The 18,541-nt window shown below is 44.8% G+C and overlaps 1 protein-coding gene across 1 annotated transcript in view; it reads right to left on the bottom strand.

Annotated features, from left to right (window-relative positions):
• clcn2c (chloride channel 2c) overlaps positions 1–18,054 on the bottom strand; it is a 61,101-nt gene extending 43,047 nt beyond the window's left edge. The window contains 1 exon segment of the mRNA XM_029843491.1: positions 17,789–18,054. Coding sequence (XP_029699351.1) covers positions 17,789–17,839 — 51 coding nt within the window. The 5' untranslated portion in view covers positions 17,840–18,054.
• Positions 18,055–18,541: the final 487 nt, after the last annotated feature.

The raw sequence follows: 18,541 nt of genomic DNA, 5'->3' as shown, positions 1-18,541 counted from the left end.
TATTTTGATATTTTTATCAGTCCAACAAAGAACAACTTGCAGACAAGTAAAAACGGGATGAAAAACATCTCTCTCTAGTTTACCTCCTCTGTGAATAGAGGCAAAGCTCCCATCCCTCTGCACCCCCCACCCCCCACGCCGACTGCTCACTCCAGTGATCACTTGCAGCAGCAGCTGCATATTAGTATAAGTGCCACGTCTTGACCACCGTCACAAACAAAAACAGCCCCTGCAAAGTGCCAATATTATCCTGTTAACCGTGTGTGTGTGCGTGTGTGTATTCTTATGCCGCCTCATTAAGAAAACACATATTTACTTGGGCACACTCAGCTCTGTTGGCCAACTGTTTCGTTGGAGGACCTGCCCTCCATCTCTCTTCCTCTTTCCCACATTAATCCCAGCCTTGCCTTGTAAGGCCAGAGCTGCAAATTCCTGGAAAGCCATTTAGCTTACAAACACACAGTTCTATCGCTTCTAATTGAAGACACCTTCAGGATGTGAAGCAATGAGGAAGAAAGATCCACGGGCCGCTGTAGGACACGTCCTGCTCATGTGGATATTTTCATTTTCTTATGTACCGATTGTGGATTAAAGCGCTCAGCCAATGAACATTGGAGCAATTTATTAACGCGCTACATGACGGGCGTAGGACCTTTTCCAACCTGTTAAAAGGAATTTTCCATACTTGTGCATTTTTGGGACCAGAAATATAAGGATGACAGATAAAATTATTGTTCTCAGTTATCATGGCCAAATTAAGACCATAAATAACAAGAGAAGAGGACATTGCTGTCCATTCTGTATGATGATTTGCTTCACATCCACTATGCTTCTTTAGATCTTAAGAACTATTATAAGCCAAGTTCCTCTATAGTGGGGCCGCTTGAATATGGGGAATATGAAAAATAAGAGTACTTGTGTTTGGGGTGTTTCTGTTGCACCCCAAAAGAGCTGTATCTGGCTTTTAATTGTTTTCCAGGTGACATTGAAGAAAATTAATTTAGGTTTAAAGCCATAGCCTTGAATTGCTTTGATGTATAAACCAATATTGAGGATTCAAAAAGGGCTTTGATGTTTCTACTGTACTAACTAGTCCACTTGGTGAAACAAGTACACCTGTTGAATGTGATGATGGCCAGTGAAAGTAAGTTTTGCAGTGAGAAGGAAGATATGCTAGAAGCACTTTCCTCAGAATATCAAACACATCAGCTCGACAACATGACAGAAAAAGATCCACATTTGGGTCACATCTCAGACACTGAATTTCAGTCCCAAGATTGCAAAGATGACACATCTCGAGCCCAAAAAACGCTCACAGAGGCTGTAAAGGACATCCTCAACGATCAGCCAGAGAACGTCTCAGTGAACTCGTCAAACATGTCAGAGTTTGATTATCAACTGTTGAAGTCCAGCACTGCCAAGGATCTTCAGAAGGTGGCCTCTGAGATCAGTGCACAGATAGTACAGTCTAAGAGCCGCCTCGACTCACAGGCTAATTCAGATTGTTGGAAAATGGTTGAAGAAAGACTCAAGGCCTTCTCCTTTTGTAAATATGTCAAAGAGTCAATTTTGCAATTATGGGCAGCACTTAAGACAAAATACAACCACTCATCAAATCAAGAGGAGGGACTACAGAAGGTCTTGGAGAAAGGAGAATTGTTGGTGGAGTCAATGTCCAAAATTATGGGAGCTAGGACATTAGATGAGAAGAAAACCCATCAAGAAGTCTTCCAAAATGTTTTCAATAACTTTGATACAGAGGAGCACAAAGAAATCTGCAACCAGCTAAGCGACATTATATTCCAGCACGTGGGTACTGAGAGAAACATGAAAAACGACATCAACAAACACGTGGACGCCTTTATAAAAGATATGTATAGCTTTGCCCAAGCTCAGACACAACAGCAGGACCACGGAGTTGTAAAAATGGCACTGGAAAGGATTGAGGAAGCTACTGACAGTCTTTCTATATCGTCTCTACAGCTGCCTAAAGAAAGCCTCACTATTGAAAGTGATAAAGACGATGCAGATAGCCTTCTACCCTCCTTAGACCCATTTGAAGAGAGGAACCACATTTCCAATAACCTGGCAGTACAACTTACTTGCGAAATTTTGGGCAATCTGTTGCCTCATGTACCTGCAATGACACTGAACGGCATCATCTCCAAAATGAAGACCATGCTCATGAAAGAATTTGAAAGTGTGGATGTTCCCCTCACAATAACTGAAGACCACATTGGACGAACTGTCAAGGCTGTGCTCAAAGAGCTGCGCAAGAAGATGGGGAGGAAAGGCTGGATAAGGCTAAACTTTTTGCTTGGCAACCAGTACGATTTGATAATCGAGAGCACCATGACACATCTGCAAGCTCCCCAAGAAAAGAACAAATTCATAACGTTTTTCAAGAATATCTTCAAGTTCAGAGCCTAGCCTGTTTAAACCATCCTAAAAAAGACGCAGCTTTTTTGCAAACATGCTGAGAGTCACGAGTTCCAGCACCTAACCCACCAATGATAAGACAACTACTGCCTCAGATGGCTTTCCTAACAAGACAGGCAAATGGAGAACGCAGAAGCTGGCTGAAAAAGGACATCATCACCATCATTTGAAAAGATATGAACGGATAGACTATTATAATGGAGAAATCCTGAAGTCTTTTCCTGGCTTATGTTAAATAACCAAGCTGTGTGATCACTGTGACCTGTGCAACACAAGACTGAGCTAATGTGTCTTTATTTTTAAAATAATTTTATATATATATATATTTTTTTATTTAGGATTCTTTTCTGTGTTCATTTGGATTTTATTAAAAAAAACAACAAAAAAAAACAAACGCCTGAGCTCAGTCTGTAGGGGACTTGGCTAAGAAGTGGAGGGTTCCTGGTTCAAGTGCCAGCACAGTCAAAACATGAAAGGTGTAGCAGGGGTAGGTTAACGGACACCTTCAGAGCACTGCTGAGGTACTCTTGAGCAAGGCACTGAACCCCAAGTGCCCATGCAATGAGCTGGCAACTCATTCAGGGTTGTACCCTGCCTCTGCCTCTCTGGCGTGGGACAGGCTCCAGCACCCGTTCTGTGGCCCAAAAGGGATGTAGTGGCCAGCGTTCAAAAAAACAACCTTCCCTTCTTTTCTTTTTTTTTTAAAATATAGGTGAACCGGTTCCTGGTGCCGTTTGGAGGCCCAGTCCCACGTGGGGCCATGGCACAGCTCTCAACTCAGCTGAGGCAAGTGTTTGCCTACTGGCTGCACAGCCTCAAGGCACAATGAACAGATCCTCCCTGCTTTGTACCCCCATCAGTCGTTTTTAACAATTAGTGTAATAGACAGACAGGTTTGATGTTAGAGATGAAAGCTTTGTTGACATTAAACACCAAACTTAATAAAGTACATGTTTGCAGTTCAATTTAAAAACACAGACAAGAAATAAATCAACAGTAATGATGGCTAGTGAAAGGAAGTTTTGCAGTGAAAAGGAAGATATGCTAGAAGCACTTTCCTCAGAATATCAAACGCAGCAGCTCGACAACATGACAGAAAAAGATTCACATTTGGATCACATCTCAGACACTGAATTTCAGTCCCAAGATTGCAAAGATGACACATCTCGAGCCCAGAAAACGCTCACAGAGGCTGTAAAGGACATCCTCAACGATCAGCCAGAGAACATCTCAGTGAACTCGTCAAACATGTCAGAGTTTGATTATCAACTGTTGAAGACCAGCACTGCCAAGGATCTTCAGAAGGTGGCCTCTGAGATCAGTGCACAGATAGTACAGTCTAAGAGCCGCCTCGACTCACAGGCTAATTCAAATTGTTGGAAAATGGTTGAAGAAAGACTCAAGGCCTTCTCCTTTTGTAAATATGTCAAAGAGTCAATTTTGCAATTATGGGCAGCACTTAAGACAAAATACAACCACTCATCAAATCAAGAGGAGGGACTACAGAAGGTCTTGGAGAAAGGAGAATTGTTGGTGGAGTCAATGTCCAAAATTATGGGAGCTAGGACATTAGATGAGAAGAAAACCCATCAAGAAGTCTTCCAAAATGTTTTCAATAACTTTGATACAGAGGAGCACAAAGAAATCTGCAACCAGCTAAGCGACATTATATTCCAGCACGTGGGTACTGAGAGAAACATGAAAAACGACATCAACAAACACGTGGACGCCTTTATAAAAGATATGTATAGCTTTGCCCAAGCTCAGACACAACAGCAGGACCACGGAGTTGTAAAAGTGGCACTGGAAAGGATTGAGGAAGCTACTGACAGTCTTTCTATATCGTCTCTACAGCTGCCTAAAGAAAGCCTCACTATTGAAAGTGATAAAGACGATGCAGATAGCCTTCTACCCTCCTTAGACCCATTTGAAGAGAGGAACCGCATTTCCAATAACCTGGCAGTACAACTTACTTGCGAAATTTTGGGCAATCTGTTGCCTCATGTACCTGCAATGACACTGAACGGCATCATCTCCAAAATGAAGACCATGCTCATGGAAGAATTTGAAAGTGTGGATGTTCCCCTCACAATAACTGAAGACCACATCGGACGAACTGTCAAGGCTGTGCTCAAAGAGCTGCGCAAGAAGATGGGGCGGAAAGGCTGGATAAGGCTAAACTTTTTGCTTGGCAACCAGTACGATTTGATAATCGAGAGCACCATGACACATCTGCAAGCTCCCCAAGAAAAGAACAAATTCATAACGTTTTTCAAGAATATCTTCAAGTTCAGAGCCTAGCCTGTTTAAACCATCCTAAAAAAGACGCAGCTTTTTTGCAAACATGCTGAGAGTCACGAGTTCCAGCACCTAACCCACCAATGATAAGACAACTACTGCCTCAGATGGCTTTCCTAACAAGACAGGCAAATGGAGAACGCAGAAGCTGGCTGAAAAAGGACATCATCACCATCATTTGGAAAGATATGAACGGATAGACTATTATAATGGAGAAATCCTGAAGTCTTTTCCTGGCTTATGTTAAATCACCAAGCTGTGTGATCACTGTGTCCTGTGCAACACAAGACTGAGCTAATGTGTCTTTATTTTTAAAATAATTTCATATATATATTTTTTTATTTAGGATTCTTTTCTGTGTTCATTTGGATTTTATTAAAAAAAACAAAACAAAAAAAATACGCCTGAGCTCATTCTGTAGGGGACTTGGCTAAGAAGTGGAGGGTTCCTGGTTTAAGTGCCAGCACAGTCAAAACATGAAAGGTGTAGCAGGGGTAGGTTAACGGACACCTTCAGAGCACTGCTGAGGTACTCTTGAGCAAGGCACTGAACCCCAAGTGCCCATGCAATGAGCTGGCAACTCATTCAGGGTTGTACCCTGCCTCTGCCTCTCTGGCGTGGGACAGGCTCCAGCACCCGTTCTGTGGCCCAAAAGGGATGTAGTGGCCAGTGTTAAAAAAAAAAAAAAAAACAACCTTCCCTTCTTTTCTTTTTTTTTTTTTTTAAATATAGGTGAACTGGTTCCTGGTGCCGTTTGGAGGCCCAGTCCCACGTGGGGCCATGGCACAGCTCTCAACTCAGCTGAGGCAAGTGGTTGCCTACTGGCTGCACAGCCTCAAGGCACAATGAACAGATCCTCCCTGCTTTGTACCCCCATCAGTCGTTTTTAACAATTAGTGTAATAGACAGACAGGTTTGATGTTAGAGATGAAAGCTTTGTTGACATTAAACACCAAACTTAAGAAAGTACATGTTTGCAGTTCAATTTAAAAACACAGACAAGAAATAAATCAACAGTAATGATGGCCAGTGAAAGGAAGTTTTGCAGTGAGAAGGAAGATATGCTAGAAGCACTTTCCTCAGAATATCAAACACATCAGCTCGACAACATGACAGAAAAAGATCCACATTTGGGTCTCATCTCAGACACTGAATTTCAGTCCCAAGATTGCAAAGCTGACGCATCTCGAGCCCAGAAAACGCTCACAGAGGCTGTAAAGGACATCCTCAACGATCAGCCAGAGTACGTCTCAGTGAACTCGCCAAAAATGTCAGAGTTTGATCATCAACTGTTGAAGTCCAGCACTGCCAAGGATCTTCAGAAGGTGGCCTCTGAGATCAGTGCAGAGATAGTACAGTCTAAGAGCCGCTTCGACTCACAGGCTAATTCAAATAGTTGGAAAATGGTTGAAGAAAGACTCAAGGCCTTCTCCTTTTGTAAATATGTCAAAGAGTCAATTTTGCAATTATGGGCAGCACTTAAGACAAAATACAACCACTCATCAAATCAAGAGGAGGGACTACAGAAGGTCTTGGAGAAAGGAGAATTGTTGGTGGAGTCAATGTCCAAAATTATGGGAGCTAGGACATTAGATGAGAAGAAAACCCATCAAGAAGTCTTCCAAAATGTTTTCAATAACTTTGATACAGAGGAGCACAAAGAAATCTGCAACCAGCTAAGTGACATTATATTCCAGCACTTGGGTACTGAGAGGAACATGAAAAACGACATCAACAAACACGTGGACGCCTTTATAAAAGATATGTATAGCTTTGCCCAAGCTCAGACACAACAGCAGGACCACGGAGTTGTAAAAATGGCACTGGAAAGGATTGAGGAAGCTACTGACAGTCTTTCTATATCGTCTCTACAGCTGCCTAAAGAAAGCCTCACTATTGAAAGTGATAAAGACGATGCAGATAGCCTTCTACCCTCCAATAACTGAAGACCACATTGGACGAACTGTCAAGGCTGTGCTCAAAGAGCTGCGCAAGAAGATGGGGAGGAAAGGCTGGATAAGGCTAAACTTTTTGCTAGGCAAACAGTACCATTTGATAATCAAGAGCACCATGACACATCTGCAAGCTCCCCAAGAAAAGAACAAATTCATAACGTTTTTCAAGAATATCTTCAAGTTCAGAGCCTAGCCTGTTTAAACCATCCTAAAAAAGACGCAGCTTCTTTGCAAACATGCTGCTAACCCATTTGCAGACCTCCCAAGAGAAGAATGTCAAAAGGAGACTGATCAGATCAGAACCATAATCAGACACAAAACATGGCCTGGATGATGGGAGATTAAAGATGCCAAACAATATGCTGATCCAAAGATAAGACAACGCATGCCTCACATGGATTTCTGGAACAACTGATTACGGAGAGGACACTGAAAACATCTAAAATAGGACATTTTCATAAAGGATCTGTCTCCATTTATGATTTTGCCTTTAAAAAATTGAAATTAATCAAAAAAATCCAATGATATGTTATGTTATGTTTACCTAGTAAATCTATGGAACTGCTTTAGTACGTAAATGCATTATTAAGTGGGAAATGTATAACCAACAGTCATCTGCGTATAATGACACTTTATGAACCTACTTGAGGTCAAACTCAAGGAAAAGTGGAGAATGTTTCGTTTTTATCAATTTTGGGTTTAAAATAATAATTTACCCCGTGCTACAAGGACCCAATACTCCCCATACTGTGTAAGAAATAGCTCTATTCAACTAATAGGTAGGTGGATATAAAAGAAAACAATTTTTAAGTTGAATTGTGTCGTTACGCCTAATGTTTCAGGTGGCTTGGCAAATTCGTAGAGGAAAACAGTGCATGTGGGAGAAAATTTTAAAATAAGATGCAAAAAGCTCCTGAATGGAATCATTCCCAGCATCCTGCTCCCTGTAAATCCAGCTGACATGAACATGGTGACAGATTATTAATACCTGGACTGGACCACTTTTTGACATATTTCCCCAAAGCCATTTCTCATTGTATTTTTCTTTTCCCTGGTGCACCTTCTTTGTTATCCAGCCCTCATTTAGCCACAAACATGCAGGGAGGCAGGATGAGGACATGGTGACAAGCACAAAAATGGCTGAGATGCAGCTCTGCTGGAGAAATTCCCATTAGGGGAAATGTTCAGGTGACATGACAGACAGTGCCATGCGGGGATTCAAACCACACCGAGCTCAGAAAAGCACGCATTTAAAGCTGCGCCCATCCTGGTGCCTACGATAAAAATAAATGTGGGCTGAAAATCAAGTCCTAGTGTGCTATGGCCGCTCCATGGTTAGCTTTGCATCATTTATGGAAATAGGGATCCCAGGTGCCCTCGGAGCATTTGGCTGGAGGCCACATTATATTATCACAAAACATCTCACAACATCTGGACTAATGTGCTAATGCTGCAAATAAAGTGAACTGTGGCCATTTAGATTACGGAATGAAGTATCTGTGGAACAGTGATAGGAATCATCAAGCTGGGATCAGCCGAGCTGTGGATTACATGAATTTAGAGGCTTTGCATGGTGTGACTGACGAGATGGAAGCCGTTATTCAGGCTGTGTGGGCGGATCCGGTCTCGCTGTTTAAATGAAACGTGCATTTCTAATTTTTAGAAGATGGTAGGTGAGGTGGGATGAACAGCACAGACAATGGAGTCCCAGTCAGAAGACGGGTGAGACTGTGGGAAGAAAAGATGGGGGGGGGGGGGGGGGGGGGGGCAATTATGCACAATAGCTCCCTGTCTGTCCTTCTCTCTCCCATCCTCTCTGCCATTCTCACGTGCACTATCCAGACGTGGGGAGGCAGCAGAATGGCACTACCCTGCACCATTCCTCACACACACACACACACACACACACACAAACACAGGTCGGGGACGTACTGTCCAGCAACTTCACTATTGACGTCTGACTGGGGGAAAAAACACAGCTGTGAAAATAACTGGCCTGAGAAAGTGAGAAGTCATAAAAAAAACCGGAGGAATGAACAAAGGACGAGCGAAGGTACAAAACAGTTGTGATGGAGGTAAAAACGGAAGTGATCGAGAAAAAAAAGGTGTGAGCCATCGTCAGGTGGAGGGACCATGAGAAAACCGAAAAAGAAGAGAGAAATATGAGTCATAACATCAACAGAGGTCCATAGTTTCAGGGAGCAAGAAAAAAAACACACAAAAGCCCATGAAAGTCCAGAAAAAGAGTATTAGCGTTTCACACCACATGAGTCACACACACACACGCACGCACGCACGCACACACACAAAACAGATGGAGAGAAGCCGAATGGTCAGCCAGGATGAATCTATTATCGTACCATCATACTCGGATTCTTGTGGAATAGTTATCGAGTCTGTTTTGCTGGCTGTGCTGACGTTAGCTTAGCAACGATACCATGTTGGTACCGGTTAGCTGGTCCCTGATTGGCCCGGGCAGTTTTTGCTTGCTGGTGGAAAACGGATCGAATGATCGATAAAGCAGAAACGGTCCGATAGGGATGCTTTGGACTCCGACGACACCCGTAAACCGATTTTTTGGCCGACACCCAACTGCAGTTGCCTTAACAAGATGAAGGTTTGTGGTGGAGTCGCTGCTAAATATAAACCTTCTCCCACCAAAAAACCTGACTTAGGCGAAGGATCCACTCGGGCATCGGAACATGTGATCAATTTACTTTTATCAATTAGCTTTCATCAGAGCGATGGCCTCAGATTGATTTTAGAACCACGGTAAGAAGGAGAAGGCAGAGAGAGAAGACGGGAGGGTTGAAGTGCACGCCGAAGGTAAAATCTCGGAGCATGAACCACACATTTAATGTTTTGAAATGTTTTCCTTTAAAAAGGGGGAATTTTAGGGTTAGGACTAGCTATGGGAGTAAATATCAATGATTACGTATTCTACAGCGATCACATTGTGTGCTCAGATTCATGACGGCTTCAAAATGTTAGTGTGGACATTTTCTTTATGTCACAATTAAATTCCGTTTTGGACCAATATTTATGGTGTTGCCAGCACAGCTGCTTCAAATATGATTTAAAAGGAACATTGGACCAACAACTGAAGGACAAAAGTGGTTTAGTGCCACACACACACACACACACACAGCTGAAATGGATTGACTTCATTAGCTGTGTCACATGATTGGAGATTTCATCCTCTCTTTCTCACACACACACACACAGAGAGAGAACAAAGAAAGTACTTAGCAAATATAAAGTCAAAACAAAAGAAGAGGAGAGTGAAAACTTAACTGTGTAATTACCAAGGAGTGATCAACATATCACCCCCTAACCCCACCCCCCAAATAATCACTTAGCTGGAACTTTTGGACTGGTGACAGTAAAAATGCACCATCTTGTTGCTTTGCTAAATCCACTTAGCTGCCCACTTACACCAGAGCATTCTCAGGTGACATTAGAGGACATGGGTAGGGGTGGGGGTGGGGGGTGGTCGGGGGTGTTCGGGCACGTCTTCATTACTGACACATTTCCACTCTGGGAGGAGCCCAATAGCAGAAACGTGCCGTTTGTTTCAGAGCTCCCTGAAAGCACCAGTGTGCCTGATGGAGGTTATTCTGTCATTCATCTTAAGCCCGTCAACTTTAACTGTGACAAATGTAATAAATCCCCAGGGACATTGTCTCCATGCTGATGTGGCAAGAGACACCCTGATTAAACTGAAACAGTACAGCCCGTCTCATCTTTACTGCAGAAAAGTCAAAGAACATTGCAGTTACTGCAGATTATCAACCCTTTCTTGGTAACGATTATATTTCATTCACTCAGAAAGCTGCACCCTGTGTTTACTGCGCGTTTATGTAGCTGCAGCGAGGAGCAGCTTCGTGTGCAAGGCTGTGGGAACGCCGTCATGGCTGAAGCAGAAATGAAGCTAAAAAACAAAAACCCAAACTCGCACATTTGTCATGTTTGAAAGTGTTGATTTGAAAGGGGTGAAATATGAAATAAGCTGCTCCTATTATATCCTGCGTGCTGATGAACCAGTTGCAACGTGACTGGGAAGCCCGGACTCAACAACAATCAACAACAGAAGCACTGATTAAATCATCTTGCTCCAACTCCCAACAATCCCCTTAAACCAAAATTCCTACATCAGCACCTTTCTGCCAAACTGCACCAAAATGTACTGGGTCTTTCCCAATCCTCCCACTAAGGTCCATCCAGTAAAGTTTGTGTAATCCTGCTGCTATAAGCCATAAAGAGCAGCACATGTAAGCCCTTTACACACACTCCAAGTAGGAAATGTCAGTCTGCAGGACTCTGTGTGTGTGTGTGTGTGTGTGTCCCACAAGTTGCTGGAGTTTACTCGCAGGAGACGGGGACGAACCAGTGACCAAAGGACAGAAGACTCTTTAATGTGCGATGACAGATTAGCGCTACATGTTAGCACATCTCAATCGTGATGCAAACATCCAGATGAAGCAACCTGCGCCCCAGATCCACGTAGATTTTTCCATTGTAAAAGCGAAAACTCAAAGGTCGGACACACAGACGCAACGGTAATAAAACTGACATTCTGATCAAAGCAGCTCGCTTGCTGCCTCCTAAAAGGACACAGAAAACAACAAACAGATTTTTTTAAAAGATTAAAGATTTTAAATATATTTCATTTTAACAGTTAACTTGTCACCAAATTTATCGCCACACTGAATAAGAGGTAAACTCAAATTTGACTGAAGATTAAAGATGATTCCATTATCTGAAGATTTCCTTCTGCCACATCTTCCTGGCTGTGGGAGGAAAGGAGAGGTTTTCTGCCCTCTCAGCACAGGCACAAATTGGGAGGGGGGGGTCCATATAATCAGCCCTCCCTGTATAATTATAGAGGAAATCGAGCCATAATTGTGTGTTCTCCCACCACCACTCTGCTTCTGTTTTCTGGATTTTATTCTCAATAACAAACGGTTAAATTAGGAGAGGATGGATTTAAAGACAAAATCTCCTGGTTTTTTTGTCCTCAATTTTGAAATACGACATCTGTCCCGTCTCAATAATGCTTGTTTGGAAAACCGCAACATTTGCTTTGATCCGATGGCCCCAGAATTCGTTGGACTTGGATTAATAGGAATCGGTTGAGATCAAAGACGATCTTGGGACTGACTCAGCAGCGACTTAAATCTCACAAAAGTCCATCTTTAACTACAAAGAACCTGGCATTTCTCTTACTTCTACCTACTCCCAACACACCGGTGCTCCTTATCCTCAATAATAACACGCCTCGATAAATTCCTCTGATCTTATCTGTGTTATTGCGTGCCACATGAGTGCACGTGTCAGTGTTTCAGGCGTGTTATTAAGTGTAAAGTGTACATGCCATCATGTTATCTACATGATTACACAAGAAGGCGTGTGGGCGTCCATAGTAAACATGCACTATGTTGACAGACGGGATTATCTTTAACATGTTAAATTAGCAGCTTTTATTGCAGCCACAGCGGAGATCTTTTGATGTATAATCTGTGTTAAAAGATGCTGCATAAATGAGTAGAAACCAAATTATTGCCTACAACAAAGGAATCTATTTTTACATTTGCGACCCCTATGTGATCGAAGCTCCTCTCGCCTCCCTAGAAGTGTTCGGAATCCTTAAAATGTGTTTAAGGATTTTTTTCCTCTTTAGCAACACAGGTGCCAGACAGCAGCTGCCAGGTAAGTGGCTTATCATCTGGAACTCCTAAACTCAATCTGCAACAGCTGTCCGGTGAGCCGCTGGAGGGGGTTCCAACAGCACCGACTCAACTTCCACACGTGGCTGCGGCAATCTGATGCAGCTACAAGAGCTGGAAACCTCTCAACGGGGGTGGGGGTGGGGGGGCACAATCGCCGTTTGTTTAGGGGAAAATATATCTCCAGAGTCCTACAAGCATTCTATATTTGTTACAGCAACAAAAAGAACCTGTAATGCATAAAAACATTACTTGTACTCGACTGGTCTAGTGCAATTTAGGTCTTGCTCAAGAGACCCAGGGGCAATTATTCTTAAGCTGCATAATGAATAAAGATTATTTTATCAACTTTGGGCATTAGATAGCAATTCAGCTAGCCAGCTATCAGAGCACAAAGCACCAAAGCGGCTCATTTGCAGTGACGTACAGCCGGATAAATGCTAATTAGGGTGGAGGCTAATTAACTGGTTGTTGTGATTATGTAAACAGTTTCTGCCCCTTAAAATGGTCCGCGTGGTTCCGGCTGTAGTTGGAACGGTGACAATACATCTGACAGTGGCCGCATCTGAAAAATGTGCACGTCTCCACACGTTTGACTGTGCACGCGTCCCAGCTCCCACAGGTCTGAGCCCAGCAGCACTTCCCCAAACCCTCCCCCAGGTTCTTCTGGCGATGGAGCGACAGAAACAGGTGTGGATGTGAAGAGCCGAGCCCACACAAACGTGTTGCCATCTCCCTTCCATCCCATCTTCTGGGCCGATTCTGGTCTTCTGGGTTGTGGTGGATATGAAGGGTGAAGTGGGGGGGGTTAAAAAACAAACAGAAGAAAGCAAAAATGGATCCATGATTGGTGGAGCAGCTCCAGAGCACAACAGTTAACAACCCAGTCACACGTGCTCGCTGCAAACTGGGAGCCACTGGGCAGATCTTCTAACAAAGCTGGTGCCTAATGAGTGCTTTTGATGGCGTGCATGGCACCGTTTCTGCATGTGAGCATCCACCATCGATTCAGATCTGTGAAGACTAATCAACGGGGGAGGGGGGGCTTTTTTTAATCATCCTTCAGTATTTGTGGGGCGGCTCTTCTAATAGCTCAGCCATTAAATGCACAACTTAATTTCTCCTCTTCTGTCACATCCCATTACATCATCCACCCATCACTGCATCACCGTAGCGACAGCAGTGGAAAGATCCTGGGTTTGATCGTGAAGGTGAACCACAGCGAGGCCCCAGCGTGCTCCACACTCCCGCACCGCCCTCCCTTTTTCAGGAAAACCGAAGTTACAGATGAAAAAAAGGAGCCAAAAAGAGCATTTTTGCTGAATCGGGCTCTGGACCAGGCTCCGTTAGCCTCGGTCCAGCTCCCATCACAGGAGCACAGCGAGGCACAAACACACAGGGTGTCGGGGGGCCGTGAAGGGGAGGAACGCCAAAATCTGCAGCGCCGATAGGCCAAAACTGACGCGCACGTTTCCCTTCCAGTGCCTGTTGATAACCCGAGCCGTGCACATCTCTCATGTCTCCACCTCGGGCGTTGATTAAGACCATCAGAAGCTAAACACTGCCAAGCGCCTGTTTAATTACACTTCATCCGCGGTGAACCAACAGTAATTAGGAGGCAGGAGACGACTCCAACTGGGGGGTGATGAAGCGAGCGGAGCTAAAACTGCAACCTGAATGACAACGTTATTGATACAATAGTGAGGACGATTAAACCCTGGAGATCCTGCAAAGGTGACAGAAGCTCAGCAGCACATACAAGGACGAAAGCAGTCGGTGAATAACACCCCCTTCAAAACAGCTGGTGGAGCAAAACTGTAACAAAAAATAAAGCAGGAGATGGTCGTGGCGGTGAGAAATGGGCCCAAAAAGGAACGCGTTAGCATGACATCATTGTGACATCTGCATGAGTAGCGCACAGCCAACTTCCTGCTCCACCTCCGTGTTCATTTTAAGGGTCATTTGGAATAAACGCACACCATTTTAATCTGAGCATCAAGGTGGTTGAAGGCTACATGTCTTGCACCCAAACAAATGGATGAAGTGTAGCCGCTGCCAGTGTTTGCTGTTGCATCTAAACGCTGAATACTTCCACTATCAGGACACGACCCATCACACTGGAGGTCTCGGAGCAGAACCTAAGCCGCCTAAAGTCAGAGCGAGCTGATAACGGAGGGAACATCCGCTGATGTGTCAACCGCCTCTCGAGTCGGGAACCTCCAGGTGACCTGGTTGGTCTCTCCACGAGTTCCACAGCACAGAGGAACCGTGACAAAAGGTGAGTGGTGTCAACCAATGGTTATAGTTTCATAACTGGGAGATGGGTGATGAAAGTTATTGATAATTGCGTTGTAAACGCATGGATGTGCTGCATTATTGTGCATTTGATTGAACCAAGAGCCGTTTTTTTCCGTCCTTCTGATGGTCACTAATCACCAAACATGCCCCGACACCCTAAACCGGCTCATTTATTAATTTATTTATCTACTTTATTCTGGTTAATCATCTCCAGCCTGTGTGCTCAACGGTCCTGAAAACAAACTAAAAAAGAAATAAATCTGTGCTCGCACTCATTGGTCCTGTCAACACGAGTGTTTGCCCAAGTCGTTGAGAACGAATCCTTTCGATTTCTGCAAATGTTTGTATTTGCAGGAAAATTCCACCACTGAAAGGAAACTGCACAGAGAAGAATCCATCGCTGGTCTTGATCTGAAGGGTCAATACGAGCGATTTACTTGCTTTGATTAATGTTCGACCCGCAAAACACAGGGCTGTTTGAAACAAAAGTTATGCAAGCGGCTTTCCGCTGCTCCAGAAGTGTCAAGGAGTCGTTGACCTGCCTCTGACACGTAAAAACACTTCATCCTCCAGGAGTAACGGAGTCATCCTGGAAGCAACGACCAAGTGGGACACCTGGAAGGAATTTTCCACTGCGGATGTCAAAGTGACGCGTTCGGGGTTGGGATATGCTCGCAAGTCATCTCGGATGCGTCGCTTTTAATTTCAGTGCTTTAAAAGGTCGAGATTAGGATCTTTTCGTTCGCTGCAGGGAAACAGCAACATAGGTTGGGTCCCAACAGGAACCCAACACAAACACAAGGACTCTTCCCTGGAGGCGGCGACTCATGCTCAGCTTATCTCGCGCTTAATGACTCTTATCTGGACGCGCTCAAGGCTCCGAACACGCGACAGAGAACAGAAACCCTCAATGTTGACACACAAACAAAGCTGGAGGTGATCACGAGCCTCCAGACAGAACAGCGATACGAGCCAAAGCCGCTCCGGTTCACCTTATCTGAGGCTAATTATTATGGTATGGCCCTGCTGGTAATGCTTAATGAAACCTAAAAGGCAAAGTTTACATTGATCAGTCAACAACTGATGACTGATAAAGCCCAGATCAGAATCGCTGGTACCGAGGCACATTTCCTCCTGGTATCAATAAAATCAGAACCGTTTCCGGAATGATTATTTAAAAGCCAATCCTGGACAAAGTTGGAGACATTAGCCTCATGTGTCCGACGCCTAATAAAAGGTTACCTTTGATCAGCACTGTTTATCACCGGCCGACAAGGACGCGGTGATCCCAACACACCCATAAACCAGCTTTAAATTAAGGAATCTGATACCTGTTGGACTATTTTTAGCCAATGAGAAATGTTGTTCTACCGTTTCATACAGCTGTTTAACACATGATTGGACGGTTAGGGCCGACTGCTCCATCGCAGCGCGGCCGACCACTGAGGGCCGCCGCTCATCTGCAGAAATTTCTGCTTTTTTTGACATCTGTGTGCAGCCTTCAGGCCTCAAATCTACACCGGCCTCGTTGCGCATCTGCAGCCCACAACAAACCCACACAAGCGTCACGGCTGCCAGCTTCGCACAAAGACACCATGTTACTACAACCCACCACAAGAATGATGGGGGGCACAGAGAGCTCCTTTATGGTGGTGGAGGCTGGCTTTTTTTTCTCCACACTGTGGATATTTTTGAAAAGATCCAGTTTTAGATCCTTTCAGGTTTTATTTTCATCGAACAACCGTCGGAGCCAAGATGAGCAGAAAAGGTTCTCTCTTTTTTTGCTGATTGCACGTTCCTGTCTGAGAGCCGGAGGGCCGAGCACGAGACCCCGACAGGGTCACTGATCCTCCGGTGCTGAATCAGCGGGATGCGCATTGCGTAATCTCTCCCTTTCTCACACACACACACACACACACACACGCAGATTAAGGGTGCACGGAGAGGCAGGGCTGGGATCGACACAAAGGAGGTTTTTCCAAGGAAAGGAAACAGAGGCGCACACAAGTGGTACAGTGGCAGCTCCTCTCAATTTAAAGCCTCGTCGCCGCTGAATGGGCCCAGTTGGCCCGTAAACAAGCCTCTTCCAATGATTTAGCCTTTGGGCCTGACAGGAGCCTGTCACGAAGAGCTCAGCTACACACAAACGCAGCATTTTTGCAGGAACTCCGTGTTCAGAGGCCTGCGTGGGAGTCCCCTCCTGTACGACTTTATATCTGTGTGCAGACCACCACTCCTGCCCACTCCTTATAAAAATAAACGGACTTACGAAACAATACACACACACACACACACACACGATGAGCACCTGACACACACCGACATGGTGTCACGGCTGCACTGTGATGACATCATCGTCCACTCCTGATTTCACTCCTGATGCCGAACAGACCAAACAAATCAAGGTTTGGAACGCAACCTCCCATTCAGAGAGCGGTTTTTAGCGCTCACAGCCTGAAACACGATTTCAGCTTTTATCTTTCCAAATCATTAAAAGAATGTAGTTAAATTCAGCTAATTTGGTAAATACAGAACTTTCCAAACCCGCTGGGCTTCATGCTGGCCACCTGCAGCCTGGGAGAAAGATTCTCATCACCAAATTACCAAAAATAATGCTTTTATCTGCACAATTTCATATGTATTAAATACAGAACACACACCCCGACAGGCATTTGTGCAGATTTCACCGTGTTTTTTTTCTTCTTTTTGCAATGATTGGGACATATCCTGAATTTGACAGTAACTTCCCTCTAAAAAACTATGAGTCAAACGTTTTCTGGAGCTCTTTTCCAGCCCCTTCAGAGGCGACACCCGCGGGTCTGCGGCTCCTGAGGCGCAGCACCACCCTCGGCCCTCAGGTGAGCGCTGCGGAGGTGCAACCTCCAGCAGAGTCTGCCTGTGCCACACACACACGCCGGTCAATTCGGTGCGCACGCACCGCATGGACACGCATCGACTTGCCCCGAGTCGAAACTTTTTTGCTCAAACTTGGCGCAGCGGCGCTTGAATGGAGTCTGGTCGGTGACGCGAGCTGTGACCTGCGGCCAAAGTTCCACGTCCAGTGGGACTCACCAGTGTCTGTTCATACTGCAGCGCCCGCTGGTCTGAGCCCTGCCCGGCCATGGTTCTGCTGTCTGCGGCGGCTCGATCGGCCCTTGTCTGTCTGGAAGTGAGGGGAAACCCGGCGGCCAAATCGGTGAGTGTGCGCGGCGATTAAATCATCGGATCCGCGGCGGTTTCTCGGCTGGAGTCCGCGAATGGAACTCCAAGTAAAGCAGGCGTCCCGATTCCAATAAGTCCCTTCATTTTATAGCCTCCAAGTCCCCGGTAAAGTCGAGTCCTGTGCGAGGCGGGACTAAAGCGGCTTCCAGTGGAACCGACCCCTCCCATCAGGATCCAGTGTCAATAAAAGCTGAGAAATGACTGCGCGCTCAGCTGATAAGACGGAAAGTTTCACTTATTGCCAGCAACATTAAGTGTTGGTTTAATAATAGTTGCTGTTAAGAGCTGAAACAGCTTTAAATGTCTTTAAGGTGAAGCTGAGTTACCTGAGCTCAGGTGTGTTCATGCTAAACTGTGCTGATGATTAACTGCTGTTCCTTATAGACTCCTTCATTAGCTGAGGTCCGACTTTGTTGTATTTTATCAAGTGTTTTTGATTTAAAATCAGCACACAACTGCTAATCACAAGCTTGAAAGGGAACATTTGAGGCCTCTTGGACGACTCGATTTTGGAAGTTGACATTTGCCAAGTCAACGTTCTAAAAGGTCAAGAAGTCTCATCTGGAAAAACATGTTCGAACGTGAAATAGGAGAGAAGTTAAA

The sequence above is a fragment of the Takifugu rubripes genome, chromosome 11 (assembly GCF_901000725.2).
Source record: "Takifugu rubripes chromosome 11, fTakRub1.2, whole genome shotgun sequence".
NCBI lineage: Eukaryota > Metazoa > Chordata > Actinopteri > Tetraodontiformes > Tetraodontidae > Takifugu > Takifugu rubripes.
This window is presented reverse-complemented; position numbering and strand designations above follow the sequence as displayed.